Below are 20849 nucleotides of genomic sequence, written 5' to 3' on the forward strand. Positions count from 1 at the left end.
GGCTTCTTGCTGGCAAAGTGGCCTTTCAGCCCATGTCTGTACAACACTCGTTTCACTGTGGATAATGACACACTCTTACCAGCTTCACCCAGCCTCATCACAAGATCTATTGCTATTGTTTTTGGGTTGATGTGCACGTATTGGACCAAAGCATGTTAAAGTCTGTGAGACAGAACCTTCTCCTTCCTACTGATATGATGGTTGGACATTCTAGTGGTGTTTATACTTGCATGTAATTGTTTGAAGTGAACAGATGAACGTGGCACCTTCAGGCATCTGGAAATTGCACCCAAGGATGAACCAGACTTGTGCAAGTCCAGAATTTTCTTCCTGAAATCTTGAGTGATTTTTCCTATCTGTGACCTATCAACTAAACAATTTTTTTAGACTTCAAATAAACAATACGACAAAAATAAACAACTGAAATAATGATGGAGCACAAGTGTGCACACCCTCTTATAACTGCGGAATACATTCAAAGCGCAATAATGGTCTGCCCCTGCCCTTCAAAATTGGAACTACACCTTAATTTAAATTCATCAAAAAAAATATGGCTTTTCTATTAATTTCTGCTTTTATCTTAAAAACGAAAAAAATAGTAATCCACTGTCCTTCTCAGTGGCTGAATTCCGAACAAGTTGATTACATAAAAGGAACAATGAACGAATGAACGTTTTAATTAAAAAAGGACAGACATTCCGAGTCTTTCCAGTGAGCCACACTCCAGTCCGATAGGTGGCGCCAATGCGCTTAGACATGGTTGCCAACCACCAATCAAATCCAAACCGGAAAAAGACGGAAAGAAGAAGGGGTGGAGCTTGAGCACTCTGTTGAAAAGCGCCCTTTTTTCATTTGTGTCTCCTTTCTCTGCCACATTAACATCAATAGGAACCATAGCGAGGTGTTTTAGCTTATTTTATAACGTATTAAGTGGCCGAGTGATTCTTATCTTGTCGTTCACGCCACTAATCAGTCGCCTGCGACGTTTCGTGAGTCGAGTAACAAACACGCTATATCGCCATTTTGTGTATTCAACAACACAAAGAAGGTAGGTTACGCCGAATGTCTCGATAGTTTCATAATATGGTGCGCGCTTCTAAAAACAACGACCGCGTTGAATATTCGTTCGACGTTTTTGTCTCTGACGGTTGATTTGTTGCAGCATGGCCGAAGCAGACCGACCAGGCAAACTGTTTATCGGCGGGCTGAATACCGAGACCACCGAGAAGGCCTTGGAACAGTACTTCAGCAAATATGGCAGGATTGTTCAAGGTATGAGACAAATGGACACTTTCAAACTTTATTATCCCTTCACAAAAGCTACAATGTACCATTAAAAAAAAACGTCTCTTTTAGCCACAGCGAGAGGTAATGAAGGAACTTGCCGGTACGAGTATAGCATAACCTCGGCGATCACATTTGGTTTAGCTTGTCTGATTTATAACGAATAAAAAGTAGTCACTCAGTGCAATAACAAAATGGCAGTCATGGAAACAAAACACGAAGCCATGACGAAAATAAACTTTTGCTTTGATCCCGTTGGATCAAAGTTTACTTTGAAGTTTAGCTTGCATATTGTGCCAAACCTTAGTTTTTAAGTTATATTTCTCCTCTGGATGTGTCCAAACCATCGAAGTCTGCTCTCTCTAACTTTGTCTCCAAAACATTGACCCTTACATGTCCCTCTGAGGAGCTCATTTCTAATTTTATCCAACCTGGTCACTCTGAGAGCAAACCTCAACATCTTCATTTCTGCCACCTCCAGCTCTGGTTCTTCTCTTTTCAGTGCCACTGTTTTTAATCCATACATCATTGCTGGCCTCACCACTGTGGCTCATCAACGTTATTCCTCTATAGTTCCCACAGTTCTGCACATCACCCTTGTTCTTAAAAATGGGCACCAGCAGACCGGTTCGCCATTCTTCAGGCATCTTCTCACATGCTAGAATTCTATTGAACAAGCTGGTCAAAAACTCCACAGCCACCTCTCCCAGATGCTTCCATACTGCCACAGGAATGTCATCAGGACCAACTGCCTTTCCATTTTTCATCCTCTTTAATGCCTTTCTAACTTCCCCCTTACTAATCATTGCCACTTCCTGGTCCACCACACTTGTCTCTTCTACTCTCTCGTCTCTCTCATTTTCCTCATTCATCAACTCTTCAAAGTATTCTTTCCATCTATCGAGCACACTAGTGGCACCAGTCAACATATTTCCATCTCTATCCTTATTCACCCTAACCTGCTGCACATCCTTATCTCTATCCCTTTGTCTGGCCAACCTGTATAGATCCTTTTCTCCTTTACTGTCCAACCTGGCATACATGCCATCATATGCCTCTTGTTTGGCCTTTGCCACCTCTACCTTTGGCCTATGTCTCATCTCAATGTATTCCTTTTGCCTCTACTCGGTCCTCTGTGTCCCACTTCTTCTAAGCTAACCTTTTTCCTTGTAAGATTTCCTGTACTGTGAGGTTGCACCACCAAGTCTCCTTCTCGCCTTCCCTGTCCGAAGATGCACCAAGTACTCTCCTGCCTGCCTCTGATCACCTTGGCTGTAGTGGTCCAGTCTTCTGGAATCTCTTCCTGTCCACAGATAGCCTGTCTCACCTCTTCCCAAAAAGCTGTACAACACTCGTCCTGTCTCAGCTTCCACCACATGGTTCTCTGCTCTGCCTTTGTCTTCCTAATCTTCCACCCCACCACCAGAGTCATCTTACACACCACCACCCTATGCTGTCTAGCCACACTCTCCACTACCTTACAGTCGGTAACCTCCTTCAGATTACATCGTCTGCACAAGATGTAATCCACATGCATGCTTCTATGCCTCCGCTCTTGTAGGTCACCCTATGTTCGTGCCTCTTCTGGAGAAAAAGTTTTCACTACAGCCATTTGCCTCCTTTTTTCAGTCTACCACCATCTGTCCATCCAAGTTCCTTTCTTGGATGCCGTACTTACCCATCACTTCTTCATCACCCGTTTCCTTCACCAACAGGTCCATTACAATCTGCACCAATTACGACTCTCTCTCTGTCTGGGATGCTCAGAACTACTTTGTCTCGCTCCTTCCAGAATTTCTCTTTCACCTATAGGTCACACCCTACCTGTGGGGCATAGCCACTAATCACATTATACCTAACACCCTAAATTTCCAGTTTCAGCCACATCACTCGATCTGATACTCTTCACCTCCAAGACATTGTTTGCCAACTCTTCTTTTAAAATAACCCGACTCCATTTCTCTTCACATCTACACCATGCTAAAATAATTTAAACCCTGGCCCTAAACTTCTAGCCTTACTGCCTTTCCACCTGGTCTCATGGACACACAATATAGCAACCTTTCTCCTAATCATTGTCAACCAACGCCTGAGATTTGGGAGCTCTAGTGCAAAAAGTTCACCCAGATCCCTGAATCGTGTGATCTATGTTCATCTATCTCTGCAAGGGACATATAATGACAGGGAGACCAATAAAATGCTCTTTCAGTTGATGCAATTAATTATTATTTTTTTTTTCTAAACTAAAATATATCTTGGTTCAATAAAGGTTGGAAAACATTGAACTAGACCACGGGAATGCAGTGACAAACTTACTGCCTGCTTACTTACCGTATTTTCCGGACTACAAGCCACTACTTTTCTTCCCACGCTCTGAACCCTGCGCCCTGTGTAACGATGCGGCTAAAATATGGATTTTTTCCCCCGCTAACGGCTATTGGGGGGGTGCAATAAGTAAGAACTTGTTCGAATGTAATGCTTAAAACATGACCGCTTCCCATAATGCACTAGGGTTTGGGCATGCGCAGACATGTAGAAGACGACAACGTTAGTTTTTGTCGCGCTCAACGCAAAATGCAGCACGACACGCGCAGATGCAAAATATTTTTTTATTTTTCACACTAGTCATGGAAAGTACAATAAAAGGGTAAGATGGAGCTTTTAAGTTGAGAGCCATCGATCTGTCCATCCAGGAGGGAAATGGAGCTGCTGCACATAACTGGCCACGAGAGAATGCACTTCACGTGTGTTTTGAGCTGCACCGCTTCCAGACAAAAGCTTCCACCAATGGTGATTTTTAAGTGGACGACTATGCCAAAAGAAAAACTCCCAACAGGCAGAGTTGTGAAAGTTAACAAAAAGGGTGGATGATGGAAAGCTTGATGACTGAAGGGCTGACAGAGTGTTACAGTAGGAGTCTGGGAGGATTTCTTTCACCGGAAAAAAGCTTTGCTTGTTTTGGACAGTATGAGGGCCAGTATAACACATTCTGTGACAACACCTATCGAGAGATCAAACTCAATTCCAGCTGTGATTCCTGGAGGTACAACAAAGTTTTTGCAGCCACTGGAGATCAGTGTGAATCATGATTTTAAAGCGGCACTCTGAGGTACGTGGGAGACTTGGATGATCAGCGGCGAGAAATCTTCCGCAAAAACTGGCCGCATGCGAAGATCATCCTTTTCTGAGGTCTGCCGGTGGATCTTAAAAGCGTGGAGCAGTGTGAAAGAATCTACGATCACCAACGGACTTCGAAAGGCTGGACTGCTACGTGAGGAGAACAGCACAACTTCAGCGGTAACTGTGTCTCGAGATGAAAATGAGATTGAGACCGACAGAGAGACTGAAATGGTGTGTGACGGAGATGTTCTGAGAAGTTCAACTCTTGACACTGAAAAGACTTGAGTGATTTCAGTGAACAGGAGGAGGATGAATAAAAACAATGACTTTTCTGTTATGTTTTTACTGCCGGAAACAAGGTATATAAATAAACATTTACGAAGTCTTTCTGTGCAAATATCTAATTTCACAATGTGTATATATCGGCGGCGTATAGTCCGGTGCAGCTACTGTATGTTTAAAATAAAAAATTCTACACAAAGTGGGTGCGTCTTAAAATCCGATGCGATCTATAGTCCGGAAAATACGGTACTGGTAAAAAGCAGTGTTAAGTGGTTGTGCTAAATCTATAAAACACCAGTTATTTTTCTACTTTAAACAAAACAGAGAGCAATGCCCTCTTACGTTTTCAGACGGTAGACCATATCACTGCTCTTACTCAATTTGTCTGTATTTCCAGTTCTTCTGATGAAAGACCGTGAAACAAACAAGTCAAGGGGGTTTGCATTTGTGACGTTCGATAATCCAGCAGATGCAAAGGATGCAGCACGTGAGATGAACGGAAAGGTACGGATTGTTGTTCGAAATGTTACAAATGCATTCTAGTTCTAAAGAAAACATTTACTGGTATTTAAATGAGGGGGGTGGGGGCTCTCATTGTTGTGTGCCACAGTCTCTTGATGGCAAGTCTATCAAAGTGGAGCAGGCTACCAAGCCTCAGTTTGAGTCTGGAGGCAGGCGAGGACCCCCATCCATGCACTCTCGCAGTCGTGGCCCACCCAGGGGCCTCCGGGGATCCAGGGGAGGTGGAATGAGAGGCCCACCATCCAGAGGTAAATGATTTGCAGGATCCAGAATTAAATTTCCGTCAAATGTATGTAGGGCTGCAACTAATGATTATTTTTTAATTATCAATAATTTCTTACATTTGCATCCCTTTATTAAAAAACAGGACGTTATTTCAAATTGGCTTTGCATAAGTGCACAGAGAGGTCTGTCTCCCCACTTGAGTACTCTCTGATACCAAGTATCGATACTGGTACTTTTGACATAAAATTGCAATTAACACAATTACAGATAATAAATAAAAAAAAAATACCCTTTGTTTCTGGTAAAAGCAATGGGGAGTTAAAAGTCCAAAATAAAACAACTCGCTCAGTTGAGGATGCATTTGTAATAAATTAAGTGCAAAATAAAGCTACCAACTCGAATATTTGTTCAAAGTAAAGTGCAAAATAAAACTGTTCAACTTTTTTTTCTCCAAGTCCTATGGCTGTGGCTTCTGATAGATTTTTTTTGAGCAAGCAGGCCTTCATTCACAGCTGTATGGAGTGTATGCGTGACACGAGAGACTGGGAAACTGTCACATCCATACCGTTTATCATGTTCTTTGCATTGTGTCGCAATACAACGTGAATGGCTTCTTTGTGAATATTCCGCGTATCGAGCTTCTCTTCAGACTTTACTGCGATTGCTTTTCCTGTGTGTTATCGATCCACTGCGGAGTCTGGCTGATGAGACACTGGACTCTCGCTCCTGCTCCAAATAAGTGGTGAAGCTAACCATAATTGCATTACACGACAAGCTGCTAACATGTTTTTTAACATGATCACGTACCTGTGGAATCTATACATGTGGAGGACATACTCAATGTCAGATCCCTTTTTTTTTCCCCTTCTTCCTTTCCTTCAGATGTCGATTGTTGGTGTTGTCCACGAGTATTCGATACCTAGTTTATAAGGGACCTGAGCTGTTGGAAAAATTAATGGTAAATAAATGGAAAAAAAAAAAGCATATACAGATGTACTAAAAAGGTAGTTATTCATCCATGTCGAAACGGAGTCTGACCTGCCTCCCTCATACCAGTTCTCTACACTAACTTTTGCACTAGTAGCACTGGTGCGACCAACTTTTTCAGTTGGTTGCATCAGCCATGAATTGGCCGCACCATTGTTTGAGGAGGTACAGCATGACCATGGCATACCATAGTTTCGTATGAAGCAAAGATTGAGTGACTCGAGATATTTGCTAAATATTTTACTGTTGGGGGGGGGGGGAATGAAACAAGCAGTGGCAGACAGACAGGCCAATTAAATACAATCAAGGGCTTTACTTTTATTTGATCATTTGTTCGACTCAGAGGTTCCAATTGTTATAGTGAGGGCTCCGAAACCGCTTCCTCTGGGAAAACCACTGAATTTTGAGTATTGCCACTAGCATATGATTGACATACATTTAAGTAATTGCAGAAGTGTACCACCACAATATAAAAGTACTGTTTATGATTATTCACACCATTTTGCAAATTATTTACTAGCAAAACATCCATCCATTTTCTGAGCCGCTTCTCCTCACTTGGGTCGCGTGTGTGCTGGAGCCTATCCCAGCTATCATCGGGCAGGAGGCGGGGTACGCCCTGAACTGGTTGCCAGCCAATCGCAGGGCACATAGAAAACAAACAACCATTCGCACTCACGTTCACACCTACGGGCAATTTAGAGTTGTCAATTAACCTACCATGCATGTTTTTGGGATGTGTGAGGAAACCGGAGTGCCCGGAGAAAACCCACGCAGGCACGGGGAGAACATGCAAAATCCACACAGGCAGGGTTGAACCCCGGTCCTCAGAATCAGAATCATCTTTATTTGCCAAGTATGTCCAAAACACACAAGGAATTTGTCTCCGGTAGTTGGAGCCGCTCTAGTACAACAGACAGTCAATTTACAGAACACTTTGGAGACATAAAGATATTGACAAAAAACAATTGTGCAAAAAGATGCAGAGTCCTCTCGCACTTAGAGCAGTTCGAATGACTAATATCGCAATAGTCCGGTGCAATGACCATTGTGCAAAGGGCGCTGAGACTTCAAGGAGTGTATGCGGTTTAAAGTGACGATTTGTGCGATAATCTGGGACAATAGTTGTGCAAATGTTACGGATACTCCTCAATCAGTGTGCAAATGGAGCAGATGCTACTCTGGCATGAGTGGCCAGTATATGCAAATAGTGCAGCATGGCGAGACAACTACAGCGAGTGCACGAGTAATAGATAATTGGCCCCACAGAAATGTGACAACGAACTCAAGTCAAAAAATTGCCAGCTTGTTGTAATGGAATTATAGGTTAGCTGTTTAAGAAGTTGATTGCAAGAGGGAAGAAGCTGTTGGAATGTCTACTAGCTCTAGTTTGCATTGATCGGTAGCGCCTACCTGAGGGAAGGAGCTGGAAGAGCTGGTGACCGGGGTGGGGGGGGTCCGAGAGGATTTTGCACGCCCTTGTCTTAGTTCTGGCAGCGTGCAAGTCCTCAAGGGTGGGTAGGGGGGTACCGACAATCCTTTCAGCAGTTTTGATTGTCCGTTGCAGTCGGAGTTTGTCCTTTTTTGTAGCAGCACCAAACCAGACTGTGATGGAAGAACACAGGACTGATTCGATGACCGCTGTGTAGAACTGTCTCAGCAGCTCCGGTGGCAGGCCGTGCTTTCTCAGAAGCCGCAGGAAGTACATCCTCTGCTGGGCCTTTTTGAGGACGGAGTTGATGTTGGTCGCCCACTTCAGGTCCTGGGAGATTGTAATTCCCAGGAACTTGAAGGTCTCGACGGTTGACACAAGGCAGCTGGACAACGTGAGGGGCAGCTGTGGCAAAGGATGCCTCCTGAAGTCCACGATCATCTCTACAGTCTTGAGCGTGTTCAGCTCCAGGTTGTGTCGGCCGCACCACAGCTCCAGCCGCTCCGCTTCCTGTCGATATGCAGGCTCGTCACCGTCCTTGATGAGGCCGATGACAGTGGTGTCATCTGCAAACTTCAGGAGTTTGATAGTTGGGTTCGCTGAGGTGCAGTCGTTCGTTTAGAGAGAGAAGAGCAGCGGAGAGAGGACACAACCTTGGGGCGCCCCAGTGCTGATGCTGTGTGTGGATGAGGTGGCCTCCCCCAGCCTGACCTGCTGTGTCCTGCCCGTCAGAAAGCTGTAAATCCACTGGCAGATGGCAGGTGAGACGCTGAGCTGGAGAAGCTTGGATGAAAGGAGTTCAGGGATGATGGTGTTGAACGCTGAGCTGAAGTCCACGAACAGGATCCTCGCGTAGGTCCCTGCATTGTCGAGGTCTTCTAGGATGAAGTGCAGTCCCATGTTGACTGCATCATCAGCAGATCTGTTTGCTTGGTAGGCAAACTGCAGGGGGTCCAGCAGGGGACCTGTGACACTCTTGAGGTGGTCCAGCACGAGACGTTCAAAGGACTTCATGACCACAGATGTCAAAGCGACAGGCCTGTAGTCATTCAGTCCCGAGATTGCAGGTTTCTTGGGGAATGGAATGATGGTGGAGCGTTTGAAACAGGATGGAACTTCGCACATTTCCAGAGATCTGTTGAAGATCTGAGTGAAGACTGGAGCGAGCTGGTCCGCGCAGACTTTGAGGCAGGATGGGGACACGTGGTCCGGGCCTGCTGCTTTGTTAATCTTTTGTTGTTTGAAGATGTGTCTCACATCCTGTTCATGGATGGTTAACGCAGAGGTCAGATGTGTGATTGTGGTCGCGGGTGCGGCCGGGTGGGTGTGTGGTGTGAAACTGTCCCTTTTCAAATCTGCAGTAGAAGGTATTCAAGTCGTTGGCTAGTGTGCTATTGTTCTCAGCTTGGGGGGATCGTCGCTTGTAATTAGTCAGCCATTGGAATGCATGCCAGACTGATTTAGAGTCGTTTGCGCTAAACTTATTTTCCAACTTTGCTGTATAGATCCTCTTTGCAATGTTAATTTCTTTAGTCAGCTGGTTTCTAGCTCGATTATACAGGGCCCTGTCCCCCCTCTGATATGCGTCCTCCTTAGCTTGGCGAAGCTGCTTAAGTTTAGCAGTGAACCACGGGTTATTGTTGTTGAATGTGCGAAATGATTTTGTTGGTACACAGACCTCTTCACAGAAACTGATATAGGATGTGACAGTGTCCGTATATTCATCCAGGCTGCCAGCTGAGTTTTCAAAGACACTCCAGTCTGTGCAGTCTAAACAGCTTTGAAGTTCCATCTTGGCTTCATTTGTCCACTTTTTGACTGTTTTCACTGTAGGCTTCGCACATTTAAGTTCTTGCCTGTACGTCGGTATTAAGTGAATTAAGCAGTGATCAGACGAGCCCAGGGCTGCACGAGGTATAGCACGGTATGCGTTTTTTACCGTAGTGTAGCAGTGGTCTAAAGTATTATTTTCCCTGGTAGGACAGTCGATGTGCTGCTTGTATTTAGGGAGTTCGTGGTTGAGTTTAGCTTTGTTAAAGTCCCCAAGAATAATGAGGGGTGAGTCGGGGTGTTTTTTTTTTCAATTTCGTTGACTTGATCGGCGAGCGTTAGCAATGTGGCGTTCGTGTTAGCTTGAGGCGTTATATAGACTCCAGCCAGTATGAACGTGGCGAGTAGAATGGTTTACCGTTTAAGAATAGCTACTCCAGCAGTGTGTGCTGAGCACCGTGACGTCCGTACACCATTTTTCGTTGATATAGAGGCATATCCCGCCGCCCTTTGTTTTCCCCGATGATTCCATGTCGCGGTCCGCTCGATGAATGTGGAAGCCGGGGAGCATCGCAAAGACAGGTCTCTGTGAAGCACATGGCCGCGGAACGTCCGAAGTCTTTCCTGGTCTTTAACAGAACTGTGAGGCAGACGCTGTAACCAGTCGTCTACCGTTCCACAACTAGCAAAACAGTTACCCATTTAAAATCAGTCCCAAACATAACATGGATAAATCATTACTACTACAATCATTGCACTTAATGCGCTTTTCAACTGTGCACCTATCTTCGTCTATACCCTATAAACAGGGTTAATGTGTGTGTGTGTGTGTGTGTGTGTTTATAACATAAACACCGAGAGATTTAACTGTTAAAAGCATTGCACGTAACTGTATGTTAATGAAAACGAGACACAAATTAAGCAAGCAATCTTCACAGTTAGCAGTATAGCCCCCACACACACAAGCACATACCCTTGTAATATTGAGACGATCATATGTGACGTCACTCGGAAATTTTTGGTTTTATTCCTCTGACAAATGTAGCAGCATTGGTAATGTGTGTTTGAAAACAAAACCAAAAAAAAGCTGGAGGTGACTTGCGGCGGAAGGAGTTTACCAGCTTACTGGATTTTACGAGGTAGCTGCGGGCTGGCTAGCTTGCTCACCAGTAGTACCATCTGTACTACTGGTTGAAGAGTTGAAGGCTCTCACTTGTCATTTAAAACTATTAAGTAGCGGGCCAGCGTCAATATAGGTTTGAGGTGGCCACTCCACTGGCCAGACACAACTGCATAGCAAAAATAAGCATTTGTCAGCTCAAAAGGGATTTAACTAATAACAAAAAAAATTCACACACAAAAACAGTGGTAACTCATACCGACGGGTAATATAACAGTACTCACAGACATATAGTCTTCCTCCTCTGTAAATTTTTGTATGCTTTGCAATCATAACTTTCTTCTTCTGGTCTGAGGCTTTCTGAAGTTGTGGTTGCACCACACTGCCCCCAAGAGGCCAACCTGCATACAGCAGGAACAACACTCCCAATACAAGGCACACAACAGCAGCACAGGGGTGGCTGATGTAATAGTCACATGACGCAGCTGGTGACTGACATAATCGCAGGACACAACAAATCAATAAATTTGACTTTTGAAATCGATTTTGTTGTTGAAGCCAAAAAATATATATTTTCTTGTCCTTGCAGACTACTATGATGACGACAATGGAGAACCCTTCTTTAAGGGGATGTCGTCAAGAGGTCCCCCTCCGATGAAGAGAGGACCACCTATGCGCAATGGAGGCCCTCCACCGAAACGATCTGCTCAATCTGGTCCCATGAACAGACGTAAGCATTGTTCTGTGTAAAGTGTATTTTAGATCAAATGTGCAAGTCTGTTAGGGCTTACATGATATTGAAAACAAATGCCTATATATATATATATATATATATATATATTTTTTTTTTGTTTAAAACTGTTATGCTGTGGGTACAGAAAGTATTCAGACCCCTAAGTTTTTCAGTTATATTGCAGCCATTTGCTACAATCATTTAAGTTCCCCCCCCCCCCCCTCAATGTACACACAGCACCCCATATTGACAGAAAAAAAAATTAATCGTTGAAATTTTTGCAGATTAAAGAAAAACTGAAATCTCACACAGCTGTAAGTATTCAGACCCTTTGCTGTGAAATTCATATTTAACTCTGGTGCTGTCCATTTTTTTCTGATCATCCTTGAGATGGTTCTACACCTTCATTGGAGTCCAGCTGTTTGATTATACTGATTGGACTTGATTAGGAATACTGATAGGACTTGATTAGGAAAACCACACACCTGTCTATATAAGACCTTACAGTTCACAGTGCATGTCAGAGCAAATGAGAATCATGAGGTCAAAGGAACTGTCTGAAGAGCTCAGAGACTGAATTGTGGCAAAGCACAGATCTGGCAAGGTTACAAAAAACATTCTGCTGCACTTAAGGTTCCTAATAGCACATAGGCCTCCATAATCCTTAAATGGAAGACGTTTGGGACGACCAAAACCATTCCTAGAGAAGAACCTTGGTGAGAAAGGTAAAGAAGAACCCAAAGATCACTGTGGCTGAGCTCCAGAGATGCAGTCGGGAGATGGGAGAAAGTTCTAGGAAGTCAACCATCACTGCAGCCCTCCACCAGTTGGGGCTTTATCGCAGAGTGGCCCGACGGAAGAGTAAGAGATGAAAGCCCGCATGGAGTTAGCTTTATTAAAAAAAAAAAAAAAAAAACCTGAAGGACCCAGAGCCCTGATTAAACCTGAACGAGCATCTCCGGAGAGACCTGAAAATGACGTCCACCAACGTTCACCATCCAACCTGACAGAACTGGAGAGGATCTGCAAGGAGGAGAGGATCCCCAAATCCAGGTGTGGAAAAACTTGTTGCATCATTACCAAAAAAGACTCGTGGCTGTATTAGCTCAAAATGGTGCTTCTACTAAATACTGAGCAAAGGGTCTGAATACATTTGGCTGTGTGATATTTCAGTTTTCCTTTGTTTTTCTTTTTTAAAAAATGTCACCAATTCAATTTTTTTTCTGTCAATATGGGGTCCTGTGTGTACATTGAGGAACAAAAATAACTTAAATGATTTTAGCAAATGGCTGCAATATAACAGAGTGAAACATTTCAGGGGGTCTGAATACTTTCTGTACTCTCTGTGTGGGTGTGGGTGTGGGTGTGGGTGGAGAGAGATAATTGCGAAATAATCAGTACAAACAGATCAATGTTTGGAAAGTTCATTTTCTACGCAAACTAGTTCAAAGTTCAGTTCATCGTTCCAAAAATGTAGTTCGCGTAAATGACTCGTAGTTCAAACTATTTCAATCATATTCTAGATTCTATTCCCCCCGCCCCCCAAAAAAATGTTTGACTGGTTATTACCCTCAAAATACTGGCATTTCTTTTCCCAATTGTTGCCAACCATTCATTCATTTTTTAATTCTTAAATCACAAATTAATACACAGGGTTCCTACGTACAAAAAGTATGGAATTTGATTTCTTCAATTTCCAGGTCAGGAAAAGTATGGAAAATGGAAACTACTGGATGGGAAAAAATATCAGTTTCCAAGACTGTTACAAAAGCTGTTTTCTAAAACAAAAAATTATATCTAAAAATTATACACAGCTCGATCAATGATAATGTACAGTTACCAGGGATTAATGGACCTGGCGGAGGCAACGGTCCTCCGCTGCGTGTTGGTTCACGTCACCTGTTAATTCTTGATAATTGTATACCTCGTTGGGCATTAACCCTGATTTATATGCATCCGATCTTGTCTGATCGTTTACGTAACTCGTGATGGGTAGATATAAATTCTCTGACAATTGGCTCAGAAAGTCAAATTATAAAAACTGGTTGGCGAAGGACCCCTTATCATCCCTTTTAATCTTCTGGAAATTTGGCGGCATAATGCCATATAAAGAGTCAGAATGATATACATCTCTACTCATAAGTCACAAAATATTAAAATGTTTTTACCTATGCGTATGGAAATTAGAATTTTGAAAAAGTATGGAATTTTGAAATCTGTGTAGGAACACTGAAAACCGATACAGGACTTTTGTCAACAAAAACACAGTATGACAGCAATGATGGTGAAATGACATTCATTAACTTTTCATTCCTCGCAGGTCTGGCTGACTATTATTAAAATCATTTATCTATTCTTGTATTACAAAACAGTATTATCACAGTGTGATCGTACAGTATTTTAACTAAAGTATTCTTATACAAATAATTTTTCTAGTAATGTAAAAATTGATGTACTGTGTTACGAAACAACACATTCACTCCGATTTACACAGTGTCACTGAACACACTTTGCACACTCACGCAGAGTGCCCGCCTACTGTCGTTTCATTCAGATCGAAATAGGAATATGCAGAAGGTATGCATTGTTTCCTGTGTCCTCATTCATAGTTATCATACAAGGAGATAAGTAAACACTCTGGGGTGCTGCGTGTGTTGTTTGAAGCATTATAATTTACTGTAAGATGGGTGCTACTGTTATTAGCATGTCCAATCCGGTCCCTCTGCTGGTCACTTTTAATATTAGTTAATTCACTGTATATTACAGTACACCAACATTGCAGCAGACCCTGCGATGTGACTGTTGCGCCCACGTACATCGCAATGACGATGCGCAAACAAATTTTCATGCAGCCCTAATGTCTCATCACTTTGCTTTTCAGCCCCAATGTCAAGGGACAGGGACCCATATGGTCCACCCCCTCGCAGAGACTCCATGATGTCCAGAAGGGATGACTATCCATCACCTAGAGATGACCATTACAACTCAAAAGATGGGTAGGGCACGTGAAATCTTCCACCCACCTGCTTTCTGTACCACTTAAGGCCTCTTTATACTCCCGTGCTCACGCGGCCGAATTGCATCACGTGACCGACGCATTGGGCCGCGCGGCCCCTATGGGTCACTTGACGCGCACAAGGTAAAAATTGTTGCTGCGCGTAGAATGCCGCGGAGATCTCCCGCAATTGGTCCGTTTTAGTCACATGCTGTGATGACGTACTCAGCGGTCCCCTGGGTTCCACATACCACCTACGCAGCCACCTTGATCGATTTTGCAGCATAATTAAACTCCTCTAGGTCCATTTGTTCTAGCAGACACTGTTCCAGGGTCGCTATTGTTGTTGCTTTGTTCTGGAAAGTAAAGTAAAAACGGCTACTGGAAATGGCCAAAAAAAAGCAGAGGAAACTCCACCCTGTGATGTCCTAGCCAATACATTTTCAAAACTGCGCGCGTGGGTTGCGCTAGAGTATAAAGGCAAAATGCGCGCACAAGTATAAAGAAGCCTTTATACTGAAGCTCTTCATGTTTCAACTGCATTTGTAGCCTGATACATATTACCATGTGTGTAGATGTTCATTTGGGGTAACAAAAACAAAAAAAACTCATTAACAGTTACTATCTTGAATTCAATTAATTTTTGACAGATACTCCAGTCGGGATTATAACTCGAGAGATTCAAGGGACTATGGACCACCTCCAAGAGATTATTCATACCGGGATTACTCCAGTTCCCGGGATGACTATGGCTCAATGTCCAGGGGTTACAGGTAAGGGTGAACAAGTAAAGATTTAAAAAAAAAAAAAAAAAAAATATATATATATATATATATTTTTTTTAGTAATAAAAATAGGCATGGGTCGGTATCAGATTCTGGTGGTATTGCAATTAAAACTTTCAAATTTCGGTAAGTAAACGTTTTCCCCCACTGATCACAAACTATTTCAATTTTAAAGAAAATACAGAATATTAGGTACATTGTTACTTTTATTTAAAATACAAAGTTCCATTTGCAGCCGCTTAGTATTTGCCAACAGCTGAAAAGTAAATGCTCAAGCACACAAAACATTTGTAAACATGCATCGTTCTTTGTCATACAAGGGACTAAACTAGATTTAAACAATGTAGCTGCTTTCTAAATATGCAATAAATGAAATTACAACTAAATTCATGAGTTAAAACTTTTTATTTACCATTAAAATTTTTAACGAACGTGAATTTATGGGCCCCGTTCAATCTTGCATGGCAGTATGAAAAGTAAAGTGGCATGCTGTATAAGTAATCTTAAATGCGGACATGGGATTTATGTGAGATGCATAAATCTTCTTGAATTATTGTGGTCAAACTGTTCATAAAATTAGTTGGTTACTATTTCTTCTGAAACTCTACTCGTTGTCTAATTGAAAAGATTGTTCATGCACTAATTTTCTTTTCTTGAACATAAGTCGATCGACACAGCCCCGGCAAGGTGAACTGTGTAGCTGTTGTAAACTCGCATATGTTTTGCCTTTAAAAATACAGCTGTCAAAAGGCAACTCCTGCATACGGTATTCTATTGCATGCCTTGTAGCTGCAATTCCATATGCATTTTTTTTCCCACACAGATGCAACTTGCACAACTTTAAAACACTTATTGTGAAATGGCAGACATAGGTGTTCACAGTTGCATGTATTTTTTTTTTTAGTTCAAAGGTGCAAATTACACAATGGTAAAAAGCTGAAATAGTTGCGTGAGCGGTGTGGGGTTTGTTTTGTGGGTGGACTCAGGAGGAGGAAGGGCAGGACACGGCCAGAGTGGATGAGAGAGATTCTGCCGCTCTATTCCTTTGTCTATGCGGACTGTACGCAGTCAAAAAAAGTGCATAAAATTCAACCTGCCTAAGTCTTGCCTTTGCAAGCAGCCAATTGTATTGGGACTCACAAAAATAGCTCAAAAAAAACGGGCAGTTTTAGCAGTTATTGAATCCTTTTACTTTTCACAACCTCTTTATACCTTGCAACACTGTAATCGGCCCATGCCTAGATCAAAGTCGTCGATTAATTGATGACGTTGATATTTTTCCAAGAGAGTATATTTTCCATCAGCGCACACAGGTTGGGACTGCACCCTTATTTTGAGCGGATGGCTTAGAAACAAATGTTAAAAAATACAACTCACCAGTATGCCGAATATACTTGTAATTAGTATAAGTCCTGTGCATATTTTCTCTCTAGCTGGCTGGTCTCATCTTGTGTCATAGCATAGCATTTTGTAAGAACGGGACATTCTAGCCAGGCTGAGGTTTGTGTAGTATGATGAATTAACACAGTTGTCGTCCATGAATTATGGGCCTTAACATTTTGGTGTTGAAGATCAAGCTTAACTTCGCGCCTCTCCCCTCGTTCCTCGTCCTCAGCAATGTAGTCCATGGTATGAGTCTTTTAAGACCAGCGGCGATCGGACTAGCCAAAGCTAGCGATGTGAGGCTAAGCACTGTTCTTATGCACAGCCATCTTATTGTCATACTCTTGGACCCATGCAAATGTTTGAAGACTGTCGCGTTGTTGGCCAGACGATGTACTGTTCCACAGAGCATTATGGTCAGACAATGGCAACAGACTGGCGAGTTGAAAGTCCTCCGTAAATTGGCTGATGGGAAGATGAGATGCCAAAAACCTGCTATTGGTCAACGTCGGCCTTTAAACGGTGACGCGCATTAGTAAAGTTGACAAATCTGATCAATCCTCAGTTTGGATGCATAGCTAAGCCAAATCCCACATGATGACAAAATGACATTTTGTATTTATTGCAGTGACCGTGATGGCTATGGTGGAGGACGGGATTCCAGAAGCTACATGGACCGTCCGAGCGGCGGCAGTGGTGGTGGCGGAGGCTCGTACAGAGATTCGTTTGATGGTTACGGTAAGATATTTTTATACAGGTATAAAACAAAAACACAATGGCACGAAGAGGAGCTGCATAACCAACCTTCATTTTCAAGAAAGAACAACCCAAAGGAAACCACTTTCCAAATATTCTCATACACTTTGCTGTGCCAACAAAAGTTGCAGTTTTTCAGCTGTTAGTTTGTCAAGCATTGGCATCTCTTGCCACTGTGTTTCTCAAAAAAACAAAAAAAGTGCTTCAAATTGTGTTATGGCCAGAGTTGACTACCCTAAGGAGCCAGAAAAAGTCCTTGGAAACGTCCACAAAACAGAATGCTGCAGATCAAAGCTCTCCCTCAAGGAGTTTCCTTCCCAAATAACCATCAAGACCACCCTGAAAACTTGGAGCTCTAAAAGGAAAAGTGGCCTCAGATTTCTTGTTGAAACAAATAACTTGAGTACTCAAAGTGGCTGGATGTTAACCGCCCCAAATATCTGCAACAAATGTGTTCAATTTAGAACTTCCATCACCACCAACAGATGGTGACATGTAAATCTGCCCATCTGTACAATTGGTACATCACAGAATTCAATGTATTGGCAAAGAATGAGAACCAAACCTGCAAGAACAAAAAAAAAAATTGTGTAAAATATACCTTGCCAATTACCTGACCCGTTGACCCTGCAGGTAACTCTCGCAGCGCCCCACCTTCACGGGGCCCCCCACCGTCCTTCGGTGGGGGCAGCGGAAGCGGTCGTTACGACGACTATGGAGGCAGTTCCCGAGATGGCTATGGCGGGCGTGACAGTTACAGCAGTCGGAGTGAGCCGTATCCATCTCCCCGTGGCGAGCGAATGGGTAGGCAGGAGAGGGCTGCTCCCCCTGGCGAGAGAGGATACCCTCCTCGCGATTCGTATGGTTCAAGCCGCGGAGGGCCACGCGGTGGCCGTGGAGGCAGTCGACCGGACAGGGGCATGGCTCGCAACAGATACTAAAATGGACATGGAAGTCTCTCTAAAGCAGATATTAGTCTTCACGCAGCATTGAAAGTGTTGTGGGAGAAGTCTGACAAAAAGTCTAAATCTGTGGATTGAGTCTTAGCTTTAAAATGTATCTTGACTTTCCCAATTTTTCGTGTTCACTTTTTTTTTCCAATTTTTTTATTTTTATTTTTCCCCCTATCTCTTATTCATGTAATGGTACAGTTACCAAGTGTTTTTTTTGTACATTCAGTGCTTCTGGAATCTACAATGCCCTGAGTTTGGCTTTCCTACTCTAATAAAGTTTTTAGTTGTACACTGACCACTGAGCATCAATATTCCAACAAGGCATAACAACCAAAGGCCTGGAAAATGAATGACAAAAAACTATCTCGTTGAACAAGTTCTCTGTAAAGTTAAGTTGGTGAGTCTCTGCTCTGGAACTTCACTCAAAAGAGAAATTGGTCACTGCTGTGTTAAAGGGTTAGGCAAATGTCACTCTCAAAATGTTCCAATGTAGTTCCATCAGAAATGGATCCATCATCCTAGAGCCATTCGATGGCACGCTACGACAAAACCAAAGGCAAGAGCAACCAAATGCAAGCTTCTATCCTACAAGAACCCATAGTCAACTGCTGGTAAGCAAAGCAAACCTCTTTGTTTCACATCTGTAAATGCCTTTCATTGTTCCTGTATTGCAATCGTCACTCAATTCAAGACAGTAGTGCCTCAAAGGACTAAAAAAAAAAAAGAAAAAAAAAAAAAGGATGTCAACTTGAATGTGCCTTTTTAACTGTAGCTGAATTTGTCAGAATTGCAACGAGCTCCAAGGCAAGCGAAGACTTTTTGTCCCTTGCCCACAAGATTTTTGCCAGCTGAGCCCTGAAAATGGAGATCCTTTTACACTAAGTACTTGTCTAAAGCAAGCAAGCAAGGTTGACTTATGATTTAAATACCATAGACAAAACTATATTCAAGGCTTTGTTTGTCAATGTAAAATTAAAATGATCGTCCATTGTCAGTCTCAAAACCTTTTCCTCAAACAAAGGAGACCTGGAAGAGCGCCGCCATTGCAACCACCAAACTGGAAACAATCCTTCAAGTGAAAAGGCAGTGGGACCAAAGACTTGCGGGATCACTTATGTTTCATGAATACAAAATAAAGATAATGGCAGGGTGTTAATTTTATCGTCTTGTTGCAGGATGAACACACTTGAAGGAAAACATTCCTTGTTAGGCACCAACTGACCTTGGATTCTCAGACCAGTGGACCAAATATGAACACATTCCAGTCCGTGCAGGTATTGAGACAATCAATTAGAGTAGTCAGTATCTATGTATGTGTGCATTAATGTTGTGAATCCCTATTGTCCTTTAGGCTGCCCCAGGGCTGAGACAACTGGTTGAAAAACTTCTGGAAAATGAAGAGGCTGAGGATTGGCTCCAAATCTTGTTTAGAATAAATGACAAAAACCTGAGCTGCTAAGTATTTGTTTCAAAGACTGAAAGAATTAAACTTCAAAGAAAATAACTTCAAAATTGAACTGATTTTCGATTACATTGACAATACAGTCTTCCTAAACAAATGGCTTTCTCTTCGCTCATTCAGCATGTCCCAACAGAAGATGGGTAAAAGCTTTGGAATGCTCAAAGGCTGAGCTTTTTTTTATTTCTTTTTAATTATTTTTTAAAAGAATTAAGTGATTTTCTATACACAACCAAATAAGTCATACATTCTGATCTTTTTGTTACATAACATGCTAAATATTCGTTAACATTAGGCCTGTAATGATACAGTATCCAAGCAGAAAATTGCGATATTCAAGGTCTGAACACACAAACCGCCACGTGCTCCTTGCAAATCCCAGTTTTTGCCACCCATCCAGATGCAGTGAATGAGCTCAGTGCTACCATACATAATAGGAAGAATTTAAAAAATAAAGCTATATTGAAGATGCATTTCCTCAGCAATTGTCATGTGATTACTTTTTCCCCATGACTGTCATCTAACTGGAGTGAGCAATGAAGGTACATTTCAGTAATTGTCATACTTTTTCCCATGATTGTCATCTAACTGGAGTGAGCAAAATTGGCTAGAGCTACTTCTTTGTGAATCTCACCAGGGAGGAAGAACCATGGCCAATACTACGAATAACAAATTGTGGACCCACCAAGCTTATTTAGCTCACAGGCTACGATGTCAAAAATATTCCTGTCAAACTACTAGCTCGCCAAACTTGAACATTTTACAGAATAACGGGTTGAGATAAATATACAGAATCTACACACCAATTCACGCCTCATAACCAATTGTTAAATGATGTCTAGTTATCTTTTGAGTGCAGGGGTCTTACATTTGTTTTCATTGTGAGCTATGACGTTATGGTAGTCAGACGGCAGGTGTGACTGAAATCACTAATCTATAAACTGCCAGTTGTGTTACCGTATGCCAAAAATAGTACAAAAACGGTAATGAAAACTTGAACTGTCATCCCCCACTTCCAAAGCCCAACTCCTCACAAAGGCGCT

At 42.5% G+C, this 20849-nt stretch overlaps 1 protein-coding gene across 2 annotated transcripts; it reads left to right on the forward strand.

The window, feature by feature from the left end:
- Window positions 1-797: 797 nt before the first annotated feature.
- rbmx (RNA binding motif protein X-linked) lies at window positions 798-20287 on the forward strand. Of its 2 annotated transcripts, XR_009790560.1 has the most exons (10): window positions 798-1048; window positions 1163-1272; window positions 5084-5190; window positions 5297-5456; window positions 11332-11472; window positions 14357-14471; window positions 15121-15243; window positions 17267-17376; window positions 19523-19621; window positions 19699-20287. XR_009790560.1 is itself a non-coding variant. In XM_061788241.1 (9 exons), exons 2-9 carry the CDS (start codon window positions 1164-1166, stop codon window positions 18333-18335), a joined length of 1173 nt encoding a protein of 390 aa, XP_061644225.1. In that variant the 5' UTR covers window positions 798-1048; window position 1163; the 3' UTR covers window positions 18336-18642. The 2 variants fall into 2 exon arrangements, 1 of the variants encoding a protein (XP_061644225.1); XM_061788241.1 differs by lacking the exons at window positions 19523-19621; window positions 19699-20287 and adding an exon at window positions 18028-18642.
- The last annotated feature ends 562 nt before the right edge of the window (window positions 20288-20849 follow it).

Source organism: Phyllopteryx taeniolatus, chromosome 10 (genome assembly GCF_024500385.1).
Source record: "Phyllopteryx taeniolatus isolate TA_2022b chromosome 10, UOR_Ptae_1.2, whole genome shotgun sequence".
In the NCBI taxonomy this organism is placed as follows: Eukaryota; Metazoa; Chordata; class Actinopteri; order Syngnathiformes; family Syngnathidae; genus Phyllopteryx; species Phyllopteryx taeniolatus.